At 39.6% G+C, this 20959-nt stretch overlaps 1 protein-coding gene across 4 annotated transcripts in view; it reads right to left on the bottom strand.

Moving 5' to 3' along the window:
• Positions 1-10299: 10299 nt before the first annotated feature.
• arnt2 (aryl-hydrocarbon receptor nuclear translocator 2) overlaps positions 10300-20959 on the bottom strand; it is a 109776-nt gene continuing 99116 nt past the window's right edge. For all 4 annotated transcript variants that reach the window (XM_026930422.3, XM_026930424.3, XM_026930425.3 and 1 more), the window contains 2 exons: positions 14899-15044; positions 10300-13954 (listed from right to left, as the gene is read on the bottom strand). In XM_026930422.3, the coding sequence (XP_026786223.1) occupies positions 13856-13954; positions 14899-15044 (245 nt within the window). In that variant the 3' untranslated portion in view covers positions 10300-13855. The remainder of the gene's footprint in view (positions 13955-14898; positions 15045-20959) is intronic.

Raw genomic sequence — 20959 nt, 5'->3', positions numbered from 1 at the left:
CTTTTTTTTACCCTCCACTGTGCAACATTAAACATTTGAGAAAAGAAAGTTGTTGCATCCCAATTCACCTCCTATCCATCCTAAATAGTATCCGAGAACAGAATTAGTGTGTCCCATATCATAGTATGTTGAAATCAGTATCCCAAAGGTACCCAGATGGTCTACTATTTCCAGTAGATTTTCAAAATGTGGACACCTTTTCAGCTAATATTGTCCACAATTCCTTGCGAGAGGGAGGAGTTTTGTGACGGTTTGCTTCGCTGAATTCAACTTGCAAAATGTGGAAAAATAATTCAAGGGAATGGTAAATTTAATTATATAGTATAAATTATATAAGAAATAATGAATGAAGAAAAGCTGAAATGCAACGTTCTCTTCCGTTACATGACGTGTAAGTATGTCCCAGTACTCGCATACTCTTTTGCTACACACTCAAAAGTATGTACTTTTTCTTGCATACCTTTAGTTACATTTGGAAAGAAGGTTCCCCCTAGCTCTCTTATGGATTCTTTAGTTTGTCCTTCAGAGGGAACCTTTCTCACAGTGCATCAATAAAGGTTTCCTCTGAAGGACAAACCAAAGAATCCATAAGAGAGCTAGGGGGAACCTTTTTTCCAAGATTGTACCATAATTCTCATGGTAAATGCATTAAGATTTACATCTGTACATATGCCAGATGCTTATATCCTAAGCAAGTCGGTAAGGCAATCGGTAAGGTGTCCTAATTATGGCAGATCACAGCATAAGCACAGAGCTGAGCAGCTGAGGGTTAAGGGTCTTGCATAAGGGCCCAAAAGTGTCTCCTGGGGATTGAACACAACCTTCCAGTCAGAACCTGGATCTGCTGATTGTCAACAGAACTGATGAGCTACCACTGATACAATAGATGGAACTTTATTGATCCATATTCTGTTTCTATATTAAAAATCCACTTCAGGCTGATTTAGGAGAGATCCTACACCTTGCCAGCTTCATTCTGAGAGCCCAATGCTGAAGTCCACTCTCAGTATGGCTGCTAAAGACAAATAGCACTGTCCAAAAAAACTAGGGCACATTAAAATGTCAAAGGCACCTTTGTTTTGCAAGTTAGGATGAAGACCTGCTGGGGCGAGGATATGTATTACTGGCAAAAACTTCAAAAAACACAATCACTGATTTTTGTTATTTTGCTTTGGGAAGTTTCCAAACCGCTCATTTGATTTATAGCTCTGACACCTCGCTGGAGATGATATTAATGTTATACTGAAACACTATCTATCTGGGTCAGATAGAGCTTCCAAATGCTACAGGCAATGACTGTAAACAGGTTTTTGAATATATTTTAGATTGGTGAAAAATGAGGTTACTGCATGTGCAAATGGGTAAATAATTTTTCATAAATTAATCATTGCTATATTAAGAGTTGTTATTTGCCAATAATGTATTGCAATAAATACACGCACAATATTGTAATCGTGGACTACCCCTGCAGTTCAGTTGGTAGGATCCTGCCTAGGATCAGTACTTTATAAGCAACAGTTGTTCATTGGAGAGCACGATGGTGCAGAAGGTAGCATTGTCACCTCACAGCTCCAGGATCTCCAGAGTCTGCACTTGTGTTACTGTCTGTGCAAGGTTTCACATGCTCACCCCATGTCCATGTGGGTTTTCCTCCAAGTGCTCCGGTTCCTCCTACCTCAACTTGTGTGAATGAACGTGCAAATCTGTGCATGCTCCTTCAAATTTGGTCAAAATTACGCAGTTTGGAAGATAGATGGCTGTGATGTACAGTCTACATCTACAAAGCCAGCAATGTTTTTCCAATCTTGTACCAGAATGTTAGGAAGAGAAGAGTATGGAGAAGGAAAGGAAGGGCTCATGATCCAAGGCATAGCACATCATCTGTCAAACATGTGGAGGTAGTGTTACGGCATGGGCATATATGGCTGCCAATGGAAATGGGTCACTGGTGTTTATTGATGATGTGACTGCTGATAGAAGTATCAGGATGAATTCTGAAGCGCTATACCTTCTGCTCAGATTCAGTCAAATGCTGCAAAACTGACATGATGGCGCTTCACAGTACAGATGGATAATGAACCAAAACGTACCTTGAAAGCAACCCAAGGACTTCTCAAGGCAAAGAAATTAAATGTTCTTAAATGTCCAGTGACCTCAACCCAATAGAGCATGCTTTTCATTTACTGAAGACAAAACTGAAGGCAGAAAGTCCCACAGACAAGCAGCAACTGAAGGTGGCTGCGGTAAAGGCCTGGTAAAGCATCTCAAGGGAAGAAACTCAGCATTTGATGATGTCCATGGGTTCCAGACTTCAGGCAGTTATTGACTACAAAGGATTTGTGTCTAAGTATTAAAAATAATCCGATATTTATGATTATGTTAGTTTGTCCAATTACATTTGAGCCTGTGAAAATGGGGGGACTATGTAAAAAAATGGCTGTAATTCCTAAATTGTTTAACCTCCTTAAATTAAAGCTGAAAGTCTACACTTCAAGCACATCTTAATTGCTTCATTTCAAATCCACTTTGGTGGTGTACAGAGGCAAAATGATGAATATTATGTCACTGTCCAAATACTTATGGACGTGACTGTATGTCACCAGATAGTCATAAAAAGCATTTCACTGCACGTTGTACAGTGTATGGTTGTGTATGTGACCAATAAAATATACTAAAATAAACTTCAAACCTGGGCTAAGGAGTGCCAACAGATATCAAATTGCTGTGAGAGAAAAAGTGTCCTTCCCCCAAAAGTAATAGAATATGGCTGCATTGTCATTTTTGTTCATTTTTGTATAGATTACAGTAAGTCATACAGTGTCCTAAACCACATCAGCAAGTCTGTGTGACATTAGAGAAGAACTGGATGTGGTTTGAGGCATATACTGTATTTACAGAAAAGGATCTGGGTAAGACTGACTTCCATTACTTGTTAGCTGCCCATTAGACTCATTGCTTCAGTGCAAAACTAAACAAGCAAATTGCAATTGAACACCAGGCATGCCTTGCTTGTGTCTGCAGTTCAGAGATCTTAGACAAAAGGTTAGAGACTTCTTGGACAGGCTTGGCTCAAACTATGCTGAGAATAGTGGAAGTGGATACAGATGAAAGGATTGCTTACATGCTCTAAATCCTGCATGCAAATTTGTTCTCAAAATTGAAAGTGTTCTCTTGCAAGTTATAAATAAACCGAATCTTTGAAGTAGATGAAGGCCTTTTTTTGTGACCACTGATAGAATATCCCACACAATAGCCTCATAAGAAATTGAGTTATATTCAGACTGTTGTCCTTCATAATCCATTTCATAAAGCCTACTGATTAGCATGAATGAGCAAGATTTTTTTTTTGTTAGAGCCGACAGTATATTTTGATATATCTCTCCTTTTGGGTTGCCTTTCCCAGAGTAAATCCCAGAAGTGCCACAGAGAAAATACTGGCCTCTTAGCTATCAGTTGCTCAGGTCTTTACTTGGATTGGACTTAGATTTCAGATATAAGCATGCCAAAAAAATAAATGTGTTTGTATTCTACTAGCCTTGTCCTCAGTTACTGTTATGTTTCTGGTACAAAAGTTTAATGGCCAATTTCTACTTCACATTTAAGAACAGGCCCAGTTTCTGTTCTTGTTCATTTTCCACTAGTCTCAACCTTTTGTGCACTTTTCTGGACACAATATTCAGACACTTTAAGGTTGCAATCTGATTAAATATTAAACATTAAATAACAGACATGCCTGTTTATGTCAATAAGTGAAGTATAAGTATGTGTGTGTGTGTGTGTGTGCGTGTGTGCACATGGTGCTCAGTGATGAACTAGTGTCCCATCCAGGGTATATTCCTGCTTCATACCCAGCGTCCGGATCCAATGCAGAGATTATCCATCACAAAGGCAAAGGTTATATAAAATGAATGAATGAAAAAAAATTCATAATTGTAGGAAATAAAAAATTGCTGTTGACACAAAACAGCAACAAAGGACCAAACTATTCTTTTTTCCTATGTTCAGTGTCTCTGTGTACGTTATCATATGTTGTGTGACTTGGTACACATACCTATCAGCAAGGAACAGTGCTGCTTGCCTCTCCAGTTCCTATTGGTGCCTGTCTTGAGCAAAACCCTTTCAGCTAGAACCTTTGACACTGTATCAGTGGCCAGTGGAGGAAAAAAACGATACAGTTGCAGTTTTATGGTGCCAGTAATACTGGTACTTTGTGGAATGAAATGAGTGGAAAATGAAACTTTATTGAGTCAAAAAGGCAACCATACCAACAAGCACCAAAATGCTCCAAACTTCTTCTTCTTCCATATTATTCTCTATGGGCCCAAATGTTGCTAGTAGATGAAGGCAAAAAATGAAATATTTCTAATAGCATTGTAGCAGTAGGACTCACCATCGTGTGCATATAGATAGTTTATTATATAGGATAGTGTGTGCACGGGACTGTTTTATTTGCACGCCTGCCCGATCCCGAAGGAATTCTGACCAATCTTGCTTGCTCCCAAAGAAAGTTTGACCACTCCCACCCACCCCGCAGTTATTATTTTTTGTACGTCTGCGTTTTTTTCCCCTAATGAACATAGATGGGTCTTTTCCCCAAAATATAAACAAACTAGCAGTTTAAATCACTGTGACCCTTCAGTAGTTACTGGAGATGAATAAATGAACATGGTAAATGTCTTGCGAGCACCCAGTACACTCCCATATTAATGAATATACAGTACGTAGCTTTTCTTTGTCCCATATAAAACTTCTCACTCCTGTGGCTCTGCGCACCTCTAATAAAGGAATTAACAGTGCAATAAGTTACATACCATGTCTAACATTCAAATACATAAAACAGAAAAATAACAGTAACTTAGTTATAACTGTGAGGACAAAGCCATTGCTGCAATAAAAAGCTTTGTGATAACCTTTCTTCATTTATTCCGTATTACGCCTCATGTCACACTGCGGCCAATGCACTATGTAAAATTTACTTTTGCAGAAGATTGGCCTCAGGCCCCCCTGACGACTGACTCTATTAACCTGGCCTGTAATCAGTCCCAGAGGGAAGAATACTGGAAAATGTGGGCTTAAAGAAGCATGACTATGCATGATAAACAAGCCATGACTGCTATAACCAGATAATACTTAACCCTCATGTTCTGTTCAGGTCAAATTATGCATTTTACCAAAAGTGAAACAATAGTGGATGGCATGTCTCAACGAAAGTAGCACCTCACATCTCCAGGGTCCGCGGTTCAATCCCGAACTCGGGTTACTGCCTGTGTGGAGTTTCCCATGTTTCCCTGTATCCATGTGGGTTTCATCCGGGTTCTCAGGTTCTCAAAAAAACAAAAAAAGAAAGTGCCAATAGGTCATTTGGCTACTCTTAAAATGCCCCTAGATGTCAATGACTTTATATATCTTGTGATGGACTGGCGTCCTGTCCAGGGACACCAATTCCTTCTTTGCATCCGAGAATAGACTCAAGATCCACCACAACCCTGTCCAGGATTTACCAGTTACTGAAGATGAATCAATGAATGAATGAAACAATATCAAAATTGGTGCTTGCATTTTTGTAAATACCAAAAATCATTTAAAGAATGATTAATTTTTAATCATATTACGATGTTATTTGGCTTTTTTGCACTCCTTGTCCACCTTGTATTCCTTATAAATGAAATCTAAGTAGATGCACTATTTCAGTGGGAATTCAAGAGTTAACATATTTGTTCCTCAATATACTGTAAAGTCCATATTGATAAACCAATGTGGGTAATAACTTTAGGTTATTAGAACATTTTCCTACGAATGCAGATCAAGGAACCTGTAAACCTTTTTGGCAATTGTTCAGGGTTTTTTAAGCAAGGTGTTATGTGGCCTTTATAAGTTCCTACAGCATTTTTGAAACAGTTTTTTGAAGCACTAAAGTCAAAACAAATGCTTTCATGAGAGTATTTGTCTTCTAAAGTTCTGAGAGAAGCAAACTGTTATTAATACATGTTTTCAGAATATTGCAAGAATCCTGTTTTTGTGACATTCCAGCCTAACCAACTTAAAACTTGTATAATTCATCACTGAATGTTCTGACAATATTGTTAGCTGGGAAAGTGCCTCTCCAGCCTTTGTCCTCTGAATGCTCTATCTTACCAAAACTAAACATTCAGGAACAAAAAAAATGATTATGGCTTGTTCGCACCAGCCGAGAACTTGATGACAGGCTGCCAGTGCAATTTGATTTGTTTAGAAACGGCCTTGGCAGAAATGCATGAAGCCCCGAGTGGGCACGACTAACGCGCTGTCAGAAGAGAGTGCAGACATTTGGTGCCCTCCTCATACCCTCTAAATCAGAAAACAGAGCTCCAAGGGCCCTCCATTTTTACCACGCTCTTTACAACTTTTCAGCTTGAATTGTTAGATGTAAATATATTTATAATGCAGAGGGGGTTGGGGAGATTGAGTAAAAACAGAGTCACTGGAAATCAAGCATGACGTGTGAAAGAAATGAATGCAAAAGCAGCTGAATGGCAAGCAGCTGCAGAGTGTACTTCTAACTCTCCACCTTCAAGAACAGTCCATCAGCAGCATTGCAGAAGCACTTGGCAAATGTCAATCGCAAATTCAAGTAGCTCGGTCCAAGACGCCATCAGCCCATGCCAGAACGCAGACGCAATCTGAAATGAACTCTCTATGAAATTAAGGGAAGGCACGCAGCAAAGCTGATTTCGCTGACCTCCGGTTTATGCCGGGAGTGAGCAGTGGCATGCCGCCCTCCACTACAATGGAACACATAGAGGAAATTTCTTGATGCTCCATGAAAACACAATTATAACAAGTCTTCTCAGGTATGCGCAACAACCAGGGCAAGGAGAGGGAAAAACAGAACTGACATAACTTCCTTGTCTGCATGAAACTGAATTTATATAGAAAATATGCTATTACAAACGAGGATGTATTTAAGACTTGACAAAACTAGAAGCAAGGCGTTTTCCTAATTGTCCCAGCCACATAGATCCAAAGAAAAGGACAAAATGCTCCTGAAAAAAACTTTCCATATTGTTCATCCATCTATCCATCCATCCATTTTCCATACCGCTTATCCTACATAGGGTTGAAGGGGAGCCTGGAGCCTATCCCAGAGAACTCAGGACACAAGGCGGGAGAACCCTAGATGGGGTGCCAACCCATTGCAGAGCACAATCACACACACATTCACACACTACGGACAATTTGGAAATGCCAATCAGCCTACAACACATGTCTTTGGACTGGGGGAGGAAACCGGAGTACCCGGAGAAAAACCCCGAAGCACAGGAAGAACATGCGAACTCCACGCACACAGGAAGGAGGCGGGATTTGAACTTCCAACCCTGGAGGTGCAGGGCAAATGTGCTATCCAATTGTGCTACTGTTCAATTAAACCAAATTTACAGTGAAAATGTAATGTGATAATTACAACTAGGACTATTCATGCAACAATATATTTGCGATATATGACACCCCTATTAGATGTTTATTTCAATGCTTGCCACCTTCTCATTCATATATCATCATATTAGTCTGTTTGTTGGTTTTTTTTTTATTTTTAAACTTGTCTGTTATGCTACATTATAATACATTTGATAGCAAAGAATAAAAGTGTTATTTCCTTCTTCAGTCTGCATTTTCTTTTTATAATTTTATATAATTTTATTTCTTACAACACCACATTACTGTGATGTTCATATGTGCAATATTTTATAATTTTATATAATTTTATTTCTTTTATTATTCCTAAGGGTGTATATATAGTTATAGTTTTAACTTTTCTTTCTTCCTTCCTTTTCTTTCTTCCACTGTGGGATCAATAAAGTTTATCTTATCTTATCTTATCTTATCTTTCTTTTCCTGATTTTTATTTTTATTTTTTATTTTTTGATTGTGGGTTTAAAGTCAGTGGTCTAAATGTCTCATATGCTTACAGTTACCTTATGGCATTTTGGCAGACACCCTTTTCCAGAGCGACTTACATTTATCTCATCTCTACAACTGCGCAGCTGACGATTGCTCAAGGGCCCAGCAGTGACAATTTGGCAGTGATGGGATTTGAACTTATGACCTTCCAATCAGTAGTCTTGTATGCTTCTAGCAAACAAAAATCTGGCAACCTCGGAAGCATGAACTACAGGCAGGTGATTTGAATCTGTATGGTGCACCCAAAAAAACAAGCACAAAATGATTTAAGCACATGCTTTGCCTATCTCTGAATACAAATATTGATGTAACTTTTAGATTTAAGTTGCCAACTTTAAATACGGCCCCATGAGAAGATCAAGGATACATTGAACTGTGTTCGAACCACAGTTCCAGGAAACGTTCCAGTACCAGCACAAACAGTTTTTTTTTTTTTCTGGTGTTGAACTATCTGTACTTGGCCAAATACAAGATTCACAGAACGACCATAATCTTGTCTGCTATTTTTGAAGCCCTGCATTGCTAAAGCTTCTTTTAGATCATCTGTATCATACCACAAACAGCAAGGAAGTTTTCCATGGCAAAGTTTGGAAACCTCAGTGGAAAATATTTTTGTTCTCTTTTTAACTACTCCTGGACCACACAACTGATCAGAGGAAGCAGGATGGGGGATCTGGGCTGCGTTTCAGCGTTTGCACGAGCATTCTTACATCCTTTGACAAAATGTCTTGGTTGGTGTGACAATGCTGAAACGCATCCTTTTCCTCCATCATGCTTCCTTTAGGATATGATGATTCAGCCATGTTCCTTTCGAGGCTAGAGACCAGAAGGAGCAACTCACATTTCTCCTCCAAGAGTTTCAGGAGGATATGGCAGTGTTGAGACTTTCATGGAACTGGCAGTCTCTTCAAAAGAGTCGGCAGGTAGAGTTAGTGCCTCCACAGCTCCATGGTCCCAGTTTCGTTCCTGAGCTCCGGGGTCTCTGGTTTACTCCCAACCTTCCAAAAACGCTGGTATGTGGATTGTCTACTGTAAATTGCCCCTAGTTGTGAATGACTGTGTTGCAACCAGGGTTCCTGAGAGACTCTGCAACCTTGAAAATTATACGTTAGTGAAAAAAAAAAAGATATTTTCTCTGAATTTAGTTGTTCCCAATTCCCACCCAATTATCCAGGTCTCCCCCATATCATGACTGCTACCAGGAGTCAGGAAGGTAGTCAGGAATTCATTTCTGCTCATGCATTTTGCGTGGATTGCCAGACTGCTTCAGAACCTGTGAAGGTGTTCAAAATTCATCATTTAATTATTTATGGGACAATCTACCACCAACAAGTCTTGCCACATTAATAAATGTAAGAAATAAAATATCCCCACGACAGTTACAAATAACATTCTAGTAATACAGGAAAAAAATCTACCCAGCTTTCTTTTTTTCCTCCTCCTACACTTCAATATCTGTATTCTCCCACTGTAGCTAGCTAACTAGTAGCTTTCAAACAGAAACAGAAAAAAAAATTCATGATCCTAATTGGCTAATCCTGTTTCTGGTAGCTAATAAAATGTGCGTAAACAAACTAAGAGATATGTTCAGTTGACATCTGGGGTGTATAATATGGAAGTGTAATGATGACTTTGTTGATCTTCCTTTTATGATCATTATAGTGCAATTGCTGCACAAAAACAATGTTATCTGGTATATATATTATCAGCTGTGCTGCACTTGGGTTTTGTTAACCAGCTACAAATAATCCCCCTCAGCTACGCCTCTGTCAGGAGGTTCAAATCCTGGGATGGCAGGAGAGCCAATGGTGGGCCTGTAAATTGCCCCTGAAATCAAAACGGCAAAATGATTAATGTATTTTGTTGCGGGTGTTCTTGCACACTGTTCCCTTTTCCAGAGAATAAATGGTTGGAATTTGTACAAAACACACTGACAAATGATGTTTGCTGCTGAGATGCTACTGGGCCAGTACATACAAGTTCTAGAGAACATTTAATTGGACAAACACAAGGCTAGTACAGGAATGAGTCATGAACATCTTTTTTTTTATTGTTATCCCAGAAGAACTCTTAAATTAAAATGTGAATCTCTCCAACAATATTTTTTTTTCCAGATTTGGTGTCCATAACACTACAGGACACTAAGGTACAAAAAGCTCTGAAAGACCTATTTTGATTTCAGGGACACGTTAACAAGTGACACGTTAACTGATTTGTAAGTTGCTTTGTATAAAAGTGTCCAAAAAGTTATGTAAATGTTTGTGGAGAAAGATAAGATCCATCACTGAGGCATATTACTCTAGCAGACGAGTAAAAGATGGAATAAAAAAATCTGGCCACTGAACACACTTGAGCCTGTCATTGAAATCCACATATTCAATGAATTTATTGTCACAAGCACAATTTGTTGTCACAAAAATGAACGGGACACATTTACACAGTTTATACAAGTCTAAACTCATTGTACAATAACCAGGCTAACTAAATACCGAGAGTTAAATATGCAGGAACATTGCACATAATGATATTAAACCTACACGAGCACACATGGAGCTGTGTATGTGAACAGACGTAAAAATCACAGTATTTACATAAAAACACCCATTTTCATTTAGCAAAAAGTTTTTTTTTTCCATCAGTCCTTCATTCAGTTGTGTTACACTCTTTGTGTAAAAGATTGAAACCATAAAATATCTGTTAGGTTAAAAAGTAAAGGTCACAAAGAATCGCTGCAGCCACAAAGACTATGATACACGCTGTACACGCAATGCTGATTTGCTGCACTGAGGCTGCTGATGAAGAGCACTTGAATGTTTAAAAAAAAAGCATCGAATCTGATGCTCGAAATGGAACACTTTTTGTTTACATAACCATCTACGACTATTATTAGATCATCTATATTATGGACATCACTACATATAGACTATATATGCCACACTAAGCATAATGCTGGTGCAGTGTAGAATTCATCACAGGAAACACTGAAAATACTTATCGTACATGATATTACAGCAGAGACTCTCATACTGACTTAGCCATCTCTTTAAGCCTTCTGTCTTGAGGAGTGTTGAAATATGTATACTAGGCATGTGCCGATAACTGACCAGGTTATATTTTGCGATCTTCAATGTTGTTATCACTATACTGTTACACAGTTACCTGCCCTGCATTTCATTCGGGAGGAGGCTGTTTTCGGCAGCGTTTGCACTACAGAGATAAATACTGTCCCACCTAGAAGGCAACAAAAGTGCAGAACCCTTCTAAGGTACACTATTTTGCCCATGTTTGGTAACTTCAGATATCCTTCTTTATATTCACCTAAAAAAGATTTTAAACCACTGGACTAGGGATGCATCAGTAGTGATACTGGAGTCAGTCTGATACTGTGCTCACTTACTCATACTCTTAATGTCTGACACTAAAGTCAGATACCATTTGATACTATGTGACGTAAGCCTAGTGTATGTTGTCGCACTAATGAACAGACGATATGAAATGACAGCGATCTGGACGTATTTCGTGATTAATGATGGCAATCAAAGCAAAGCAGACTGCAAACTGTGCTCTGTGGAAATATCAAGGAGTTACCACAGCATCTTCCTACAGTACATGTAACCTGATAAAACATCTTAAAAATTAGACTCAGCATGAGGAATTCATTGCTGCAGCAAATGCTGGCTAAGTGGGGAAAAAAGTCAACAGACAATGCTAGGTGAGTGAAAATAATGCTGTGTTCAACTCGAGGTTGCAACTTTCCAATTTCCAAACTCCAATCAGGAAAAGCCAAAGAAAAGCCGCCCTCAACTTGAAATTCCTACTCGTCAACTTGGGGTCGTTTTCTCAACTGAGTTCCTTCCCAATTTGTGGAGTGATGTCAAAATCAACATGGCTGCCCACAGTTATGCTGTGTATACAAGTATTTGGTTCAGATCCATCAACATACAGATATATTCGATTGTTAAATCCATAACATTGACTATACGGTTTACTGTTTAAAGAGGAAAGAGTTAGGGTTAGGATTATCACTTATCATAGTTAGCTGGCTAGCTTGTTGCTAACAAAAGACAAACGTCGAGGCATCCATTTTTTTCCCACCGTGTGTATCGAATGCACCAAGCTCAAAAATGGCATCACTCTGTCACGCGAATTACTTCTGAGGTAAGTTGTATGCGGTATAACAGCTTTTGCCTAGTATGTTGTTCTTGATGATTGCCATTATCGTCACTGACAACGACGGCTTCCGAGGCAATACAAAAAAAAGTACTTTATTTACAGCTACACAAAAGCCCTTTTCTAAAGTGAAACAAAACCCGCTCTTCTCCGCTGCAACCCATCTCAATCCGAAGTAAATACTGTAGCTAGCTAATGCCTTTTATTTAAAATCAACTTGTACTTTATAAAGAGTGAGCCCAGTAGCATAAATGCATGAACACACACATGCGCTTTTTATGGCCACCACATAAACCAAGGAAGTGCTAAATAACACGTACCATGATTGTGTTTAATAATAATTAAGCCTTGTCATTTTGGATTTCAGCATCAACAATTGCCAAAAAACACTGTACTCATACTCAGTCTTAAAAAAACTGTACTGATGCATCCCTACACTGGACTGATGCTTGTGTATAAACGACCAAGTCTTGTGATGTTCACAACATTTCACACATTAATGTCAGTTCAGTTAGCAGTCAATGTTAAGTCCTTATTGCTGAATAAATTTATGTCTTTTGGCATCTATTCTCAGTAATAATTTTATCGAAACATCTGAAAAACTTTAGTACTCCCAATGGTTTTGTATTGTTTCCTAAGCCTGTGCTTGACTTCCTGTGTCCAAAGCACAAAATCATGAGTTTATATGGCTCCTTTTTCATCCAATGAAACAAATACATGTAAATGTAGTCCAAAAATACAACATTAAAACTATTAATTATTTACTGTATATAGAGTAACTTACTGTCAGAAGTAATTGTGTATGTAGGTAATTAATTAGAGTTAACTTGACACGAGCTGTAGCTCACAGAATGTTTAGTTTCAGCCCCTTCCCCTCAGCTATCTGCAGCATCCACTTAGCTCCGCCCCTAAAGCTATCTCTAGCTATCACTTGGTCCTGGCCCTCAAATTTGCTGTGGAGGTGTGGTATAATTTTCCTTTTTTTTCTATGATTATGTAATAATGATACATGATTTAATCATTAAGATTAAAATTCAATTTGATTTCTGCTTAACCATGAGCCCATGATGTATATGTGGCTGTCCTTTGTTCACTTAGAATGTACCTATGCCTGTTTTCTGTCCTTGCTCTTGTTTTTAAGCCTTACTCTTATCTTAGCCTTGGGATTATCTATGTTGTCTTCGCGTGTGTCTTGCACACACATATTGGTATAAACAGTCGACTGTGTCCAGCTCATGTTTAGACTATGGAATGCCCATGTCTTCTGAGCGCACAATAAACTCTTCTGGCGAAACTGCAGTGTTTTGACCATCCAGAAAGTATTTACAACAGCAGTGTAACCACTAACTGAGATCTGTAATCGCGATGTGAACACTGTAAAGCTTCTTAATTGTAATCCGGACATTATAATTACACTTACAGATTTGTGAGCATGATTATGGATTTCCGATTCGTACATGATCACTGCATTTACGTAAGAAATATATCGGCACATGTCTAGTGTTTACCAGGTAATCAGTCACAAGATAGATTGCGCACAGATTTACTGAAAAAGAAACATGACGTTTTCTTTGTGTACTTACAGGAAGTTTTTTGTTTGTTTTACAGCCCAGTATCAGAGTGTGGCAGTGAAACTCAGTATTAAGTGTTGGTGTGAGTTTTACTGATTGATCTTCATGAAGATGGAGATGATGATCATGAAATCTAGAGAAAATAAAAATGACCCAGAAAGCAATTTAGTCTGCTGTTACTCAGAAAATGGAGGGAACATGCCCAAATCGGCGAAATCTTCAATGTTGTAGTTGGCTGTTCCTTGTGTGGGGTCTCCAGTCATAGGCAACATGTCCTAAAAGAAAAATACAGTCTGAATCAACTTCTTTTATTCTCATCCAAAAAAATTAAAAAGCACATAATTCCCTGCTTAACCCAAATTAGTCGTCAAATAGCTGAAGAAATGTTTGGTGCCTAATGTTTACTTATTTGGATTTGCACTGGAGCTACAAGGTTAATGTAGCTAACAAGTAAGGAAAGCTTATAGCCTCCACTTAAGCAGTGTACAAATTACAGGTCTACATCATTGCACATGTAATATATAATCGCAATATCTCAAAAACTGGACAGAAAAGTCATAGAGCTAAGCATCCATAAGAAAACAGTGAGACAAAAGTCCAGTGTGCCTGCTACTTAATAACAAGCAGCTAATCCAGTCCTGAATTCTTTGTGAATTCACAGGTCCAAAAAATTGATTTCACCATGAAATAAATTGATATAAAGCAAAAGTAACCGTTATCAGAAGCAAATTCGCATCCTCTGTCCTTTCCTTTCAGTAAATTGGCTTTTATGGCAGGCTAATTTTATTCGCAGCTGTATCTAGTTTTCAGGTGTTGCCCATATTGCCATATCATGGAGTCAAAAATCATAAACGCTACGGCTAAACCGTAAAATGTAGCAAGATGAGTCAAAAGTCCAGGGGGTGGAGCTGGACCTGGTACAACTCCCCCTATAAGCCTAACTCTATCCTGCACAATGCTGTACAACACGAAACACACTTATCCAGCCTGAAACACACTGAGTTGTCTCCACCTCTCGGGTAGGAGGAGCTAGATTTGACCCCGCCCCCTGGACTTTTTGTTCTGCAGTGAGGAGTACTTGCTCGTAGGTCCAGTGCTACACTAAATAAGCAACCTCGAAATTGACTACGACTGAGGGAAAGTAGAATTAGAATGCTTTGTCCATTTTGGTATTGCTATATATGTGTGTGTGTTTATACGTCTGTGTGAGTGACAGTACCTGGAACACCTCAGATTGGCTGGGCTGAGTGTGTGTGTGTTGTTCTCCGCTCTGCTGGCTGTGATGCTGACTCTGCCACTGAGACCAAACTTCAGACGGCCGACCCTGGAATTGGGCGCTGCTCTGACTGCCCTCACCTGCAACATCTGCAAAACACACACACATACACACACACACACAAACTTGGGTCAGCTGGACACTTAATGCCAAATGGAACATTTTAAGCAAATCCTTTGAAAGCAATTAGTGTAAACAAAATGCAAACAAAACCTGTCTTTCCATTTTGCGCTGTTATGCTGATGAATCTCAAGAGAAGATGAAGTCATGAAACGAGTCCAGCCAAACACATAGTCATGGACAGACTGGAACATACTTGCTAGGTCATGATTTATTTAAAAACACTTTTCCATCACTTTATCACACCTACTTTAATCCATATGCCAACTTTTCCATCTCAGACAGAACAATATTTTTTCAAACATATCTGACTCAGATGATGACAGGCTTGATAATTGCCCTATGAGTTAACACTGTGCAAGAGGAGGCGAGAACACAAATAACACCAGAGCTGACATCTGCTACTGAGATCACCAACTATCCTTAATCTAACTCTTAATCATGTACATCAGTCTAGATCGCAGTGGTTTCACTATTCTTAACACTCCTCAGCAGATGATATTATCAATCCCGATAATGTAAAGTCTTTTCTGTTTAAGTGTCTCTACTTAACACAATCCTGGATGCACCTCTTTTCTTCCCTACCAGGAAAGACATTCACCTCCAAATGTTTAATTGTGTACTTCATCTCCAGCCTCACACTCTCAGTCCTGGTGATTTTCCAGCGGATAACAGCCTTGTAAATTCTATTGTGTCTCTGTCCATAGTCTCCTTTCAAGACAGTACAATGTGCAATGATGTGATCAATAATCTGCTGTATGAGAGAAACAGGTATAAAGCAGTCTTGAGATTCACTGCAGTACGATGTAGAGCTGTTTTTAATGTGATACAATGTGATTCATGTTGTGTAAAGCATTTGAACTTAAATTTAAGAAACAAAAGTGTTAGTTTTGAGTTGTTGGGTCCACACCTCCTTCACTCGGACTGATAGAGGCCACGCCTCCTTCACTGGGATTGAGAGATGCAGAGGCCACGCCTCCTTCACTGGGATTGAGAGATGCAGAGGCCACGCCTCCTTCACTGGGATTAACAGATACAGAGGCCATGCCTTCTTCACTGAGATTGAGAGACGCAGAGGCCACGCCTCCTTCATTGGGATTGAGAGATGCAGAGGCCACGCCTCCTTCACTGGGATTAACAGATACAGAGGCCATGCCTCCTTCACTGGGATTGAGAGATACAGAGGCCATGCCTTCTTCACAGAGATTGAGAGATGCAGATGCCACGCGTCCTTCACTGAGATTGAGAGATGCAGAGGCCACGCCTCCTTCACTGGGATTGAGAGATACAGAGGCCATGCCTTCTTCACAGAGATTGAGAGATGCAGATGCCACGCGTCCTTCACTGGGATTGAGAGATGCAGAGGCCACGCCTCCTTCACTGGGATTGAGAGATACAGAGGCCACGCCTCCTTCATTGGGATTGAGAGATACAGAGGCCACGCCTCCTTCATTGGGATTGAGAGATACAGAGACCAGGCCTCCTTCCTTCACCAGGACTTACAAATACAGAGACCAGGCCTCCTTCCTTTATTGGGACTGACAGATGTAGAGGTCATGCCTCCTTCCTTCACTGGTACTGACAGATACATAGACCACTCCTCCTTTCTGACATAGACATTAGCCATGCCTCTTTCACTGAGACTGATAGCGAGTGAGACAGACAGAGGGAAACACAGTGCATTCAGTTGCTAATCCAACTTTCTCAATACTTTCTTAAAATTCATGAAGCAGTCTTTCAATATATATGAATCACTGAATCCATATTACATTCATTGAGATATGTCTACTGTCCTTTTTCCCTCCTTGGTACAATATAATGAACATACTTTTTCTCTTCCTCACTAGTCAAAGACGTTTGTCTCGAGCAGACATGATCATTTAATCACATACATTATGTCTGACTTCATGCTTGAGGCCTGAGGCTGCTGGAGACAGAGGAAAAGTGATGGAGCGTGAAGACCTGGATTCAGTGTGGGCGCGAGCCTGTAGGCCATTTCCCATGGTCCCCTCTGATGAGAGACTGATGTGAGGTCAAGCTCCTCATTTCCTTACAGCGGTAACGCTCACTGAAGGCTCGCTGATGCGCCCTGTTGTAAATCTCTCTCTTGTTCGCATTCATCATTCAGCAGCTAGCTCACAGTGCCTCTCTTCACTCCCCATCCGCTTCAACCATCTATCTCCATCTTTCAATTCCACTCACAGAGATAAGTGTTTGTGTACGGATGTGTGAATGTGAGTGTGTGTGTGTGTGTGTGAGAGAGCAAGAGGAGAGAAAGTGGAAAATCACCCATATGGCCAAAATCTGTCCACTCTCATCTCAAAGGCATGAAAGTGTACTAGCACTGTCAGAACAAATTTCACTGCTCAAATGCTATTAAAATTTTTATTACATTTACATTTGTATAAGAAAAAAAAATGAATCTGCTTTTGTCATTTAATGCAAGTTAAATGAAAATCTTTTGTCTAAATGACTCGTCACTGTGTGTAAGAAAAGGGCTCTGAATAAATGCACATCAATACTCCATTTTCACATTTTAATTACATAGAAACTTTATGCGTAAGGAATAAAAACAACAGGGCATGCTGTTATAGGAAAATAACCAACAACAAGGTGGTATGATGCGACCCAAGCACAAAGCAGATTTACTATCACCACTCTGTAGTTGATTATTTTCCTATACCTGCATGTACCCAAGTGTTTTATTCCCCTTATGCCACAGCTATACACCAACACTAACAATTTTTATTAATTGAACAAAGGCATGTCATACTTTATCCGTTTATAGTTACATTATCGTTGTAGCAGCTATAAACAGTTGTTCCCTCACCAGTCTCTGTTTGTCCCTGTGAGAGTTGTTAATAAAGAAATGATAACTTATTACAATGAGCGCAGACCATCTGAGCTGTTTTTGTTACAGAAAATTAATCATCACTATCTGACCTATCAGGTTTGAGAATTCAACAGTGCTCTGGTATAAATATATCTAAAAAATAAGCATGTAGTAGTAGTTATGAATTACCAAAGGTCATTCTTTTTATTTGTGGTTGAATTTTATTTGTGGTTGGATATGAACACTGCCTAGGATGCAGAAGAGCCAACATTGCTAACAAAATCCTAGTAAGCAGGCAGGAGAAACTGCATTTTACCAAAAAAAGTGGACAAGACAGCTTTTTTTCTTCTTCTTCCAGATGTGTTCTAAGCACCAGTAAGAAAATAACAAGGCAAAAATCAGGTGTTGCTGCTACTTAATAATGAGTAGCTGTAGCTACTCCATTTTTTTTTACTACCCATAGAGTTCAAAGTCCTACCCCCTTGTTTTCTCTTGGCTCACAAGACTGATGCTTGTGAATTGACCCAGATAATGTTGGTGCAAACCAAAAGCTACCAGACACACGTGTGTCTTTCATGTTCTGCATCCTTTCCCTCTCAGTCAAATGGCTTTCGGTTGGGTGATTTCTGATCTGACAGTTAAAAGAAAAACTAGTTTTCAGGTGTCTCCCATATAGTAAATGCTACGGCTAAACTGTATATGTCGGCACCTCTGTAGAATGTGCAATGCTACTATGGTATACCTTATGAAGTGAAGCCTAGGAAACCATTTTGGATTCGGTTTAGCTCTGTGTTAAAAGAGAAATAATTTATATTCACTTATAAATAAAAAAAAATACTCCTGAGTGAAAATGAGTTGAAAATTGGATTGCTATGGATTGTTACACGGTTCCAACGTAAATCTAAAACCGAGCCAAATATCAGAGACATGAAAACTACAAAGAGTTTAGTGAAAATTGAATGTGAGACATTAAAGTTTATGAAGATTTTGCATCCCAATTTTCTTTGCTTGAGAAATTGACGTAGTTTTCACTTTGTAGTTTTTGTAGTGGTACTAATGTTCATTGTGTTTGTGGAAGCGTAAAATGAAGGGGGTATTAATATTCCAATGCACTGGAATATTAAATCTCTTAAGTAATTAAAATTCTAATGCATTTTTAAAGAAACTTCCCAGCTCAAAACTGTGTAGCTGCTCTATTCATCTATGCAGTGATTCCTCCTCTATTCACTCGCTCTCACAGGAGTACAAACCCACAATGAGTATTTTCTCTGTATTACCTCTTTGTCCCTGACAGAATAATACAAACACGAGAGACATTATAATACTTGTATTAATGCAACAACAGCAAAAGAAATGGGAAAACTTAGAACAATGCAAATTAATATCTCAGCTGGGCAGAACAAAATCCTTGCCTTTAATCCCATCGGAGAAAAGGGTAACGTTTCAATTTGGTCCTCTGTTCCCTGCATTGCCTCGCTCTCCTGCCGTGTGTTCGGAGCCCCGCTGTGTGTGGAGAGCGTGAGCAATGCTCCATTTCTTTTTATGACAAACACATTAAAAGGGAATTATCTGGACATGTCTAGGCTCATTTCCACGGAGTGGGCGAGGGCCTCCGGGCATTCAAGGAGTCAGACACGCTCCGAATCAAAGAGGAATATAAATACCACCCTTGAACGTATATTATTAAATGGATGTGCTAATTAATGGCTGAAGGTCGAGTGTTTTCAGCCACAGGCAACAAGTGAGGAGGGAAAGAAATGCTGCTTGTATATCTAAACCTGAACAGCACTACACTATATAGCCAAAAGTATGTGGATGCCCCTCCTAATTATTGAGTTCAGGTGCTTCAGACACACCTATTGCTAACAGGTGCATAAATTCAAGCACATAGCCCTGCAATCTCCATAGACAAACACTGGCAGTAGAATGGGTCATACTGAAGATCTCAGTGACTTTAAACCTGGCACTGTCATAGGGTGCCACCTTTGTGCATGACATTTCTGCCCTGCTAGTTCTGCCATGGTCAACAGATAGTGCTATTATTGTAAAATGGAAGAGTCTAGCCACGAAGTGGTAGACCACGCAAACTCACAGAGTGGGACCACCCAAGGCTGAAGCATGTAGTGTGTAAAAATCGCATATCCTCTCATGCATCAGAGCATCAAGAAATGGGTTTCCATGGCCGAGCAGCTGTACACAAGCATAAGATCACTAAGATCGCTCCGGCCAAGCGTCAGATGGAGTGGTGTTAAGCACACCACCACTGGATTCTGGAGCTGTGGAAATGTTCTCTGGAGTGATGAATTGCGCTTCACCATCTGGCAGAATGACAGGAGAACACTACCTACCGGAATGCATAGTGCCAACACTAAAGTTTGATGGAGGAGGCATAATAGTCTGTGGCTGTTTTTCAGGGTTTGGGCCCCTTAGTTCCACTGAAGGATAACATTAACACTATAGCATACAAACACATTTTACACAATTGTATGATTCCAACTTTTTTTGCAACAGTTTGGGGAAGAAGCATTCCTATTCAAGCATGACAATGCCCCTGTGCACAAAGCGAGGTCCTTTGATTTGACGAGTTTGGTGTGGAGGAACTCCAGCAGCCTGCACAGAGCCCTGACCTCAACCCCACTGAACATCTTTAGGATGGACTGGAACGTTGACTGCGAGCCAGGCCACCTCGGCCTACATGAATGCCTGACCTCATAAATGCTCTTTTGACTGGATGGGCACAAATTTCCACAGACATAATCCAAAATCTTGCAGAAAGCCTTCCCAGAAGAGTGGAGGCTGTTATAATTGCAAAGGGGGAACAACTCCATATAAATGCCTCATGGTTTTGGAATAGGATACCCAACAAACTGTGCATACTTTTGGCCATATAGTGTATATTAAGGTGTTGAAACTTGTGTATAATTTTCAGACAATCTACACTGTCAGATGAAATTCTTTCTGGTAATCCTAAGAAAGTTAACCATGATGCACATACTACAGCTGATAAAACACACCTGCAGTTTTCTGATTAGCTGGTGCAACCTACCAAAG

The sequence above is a fragment of the Pangasianodon hypophthalmus genome, chromosome 11 (genome assembly GCF_027358585.1).
Source record: "Pangasianodon hypophthalmus isolate fPanHyp1 chromosome 11, fPanHyp1.pri, whole genome shotgun sequence".
In the NCBI taxonomy this organism is placed as follows: domain Eukaryota; kingdom Metazoa; phylum Chordata; class Actinopteri; order Siluriformes; family Pangasiidae; genus Pangasianodon; species Pangasianodon hypophthalmus.
This window is presented reverse-complemented; position numbering and strand designations above follow the sequence as displayed.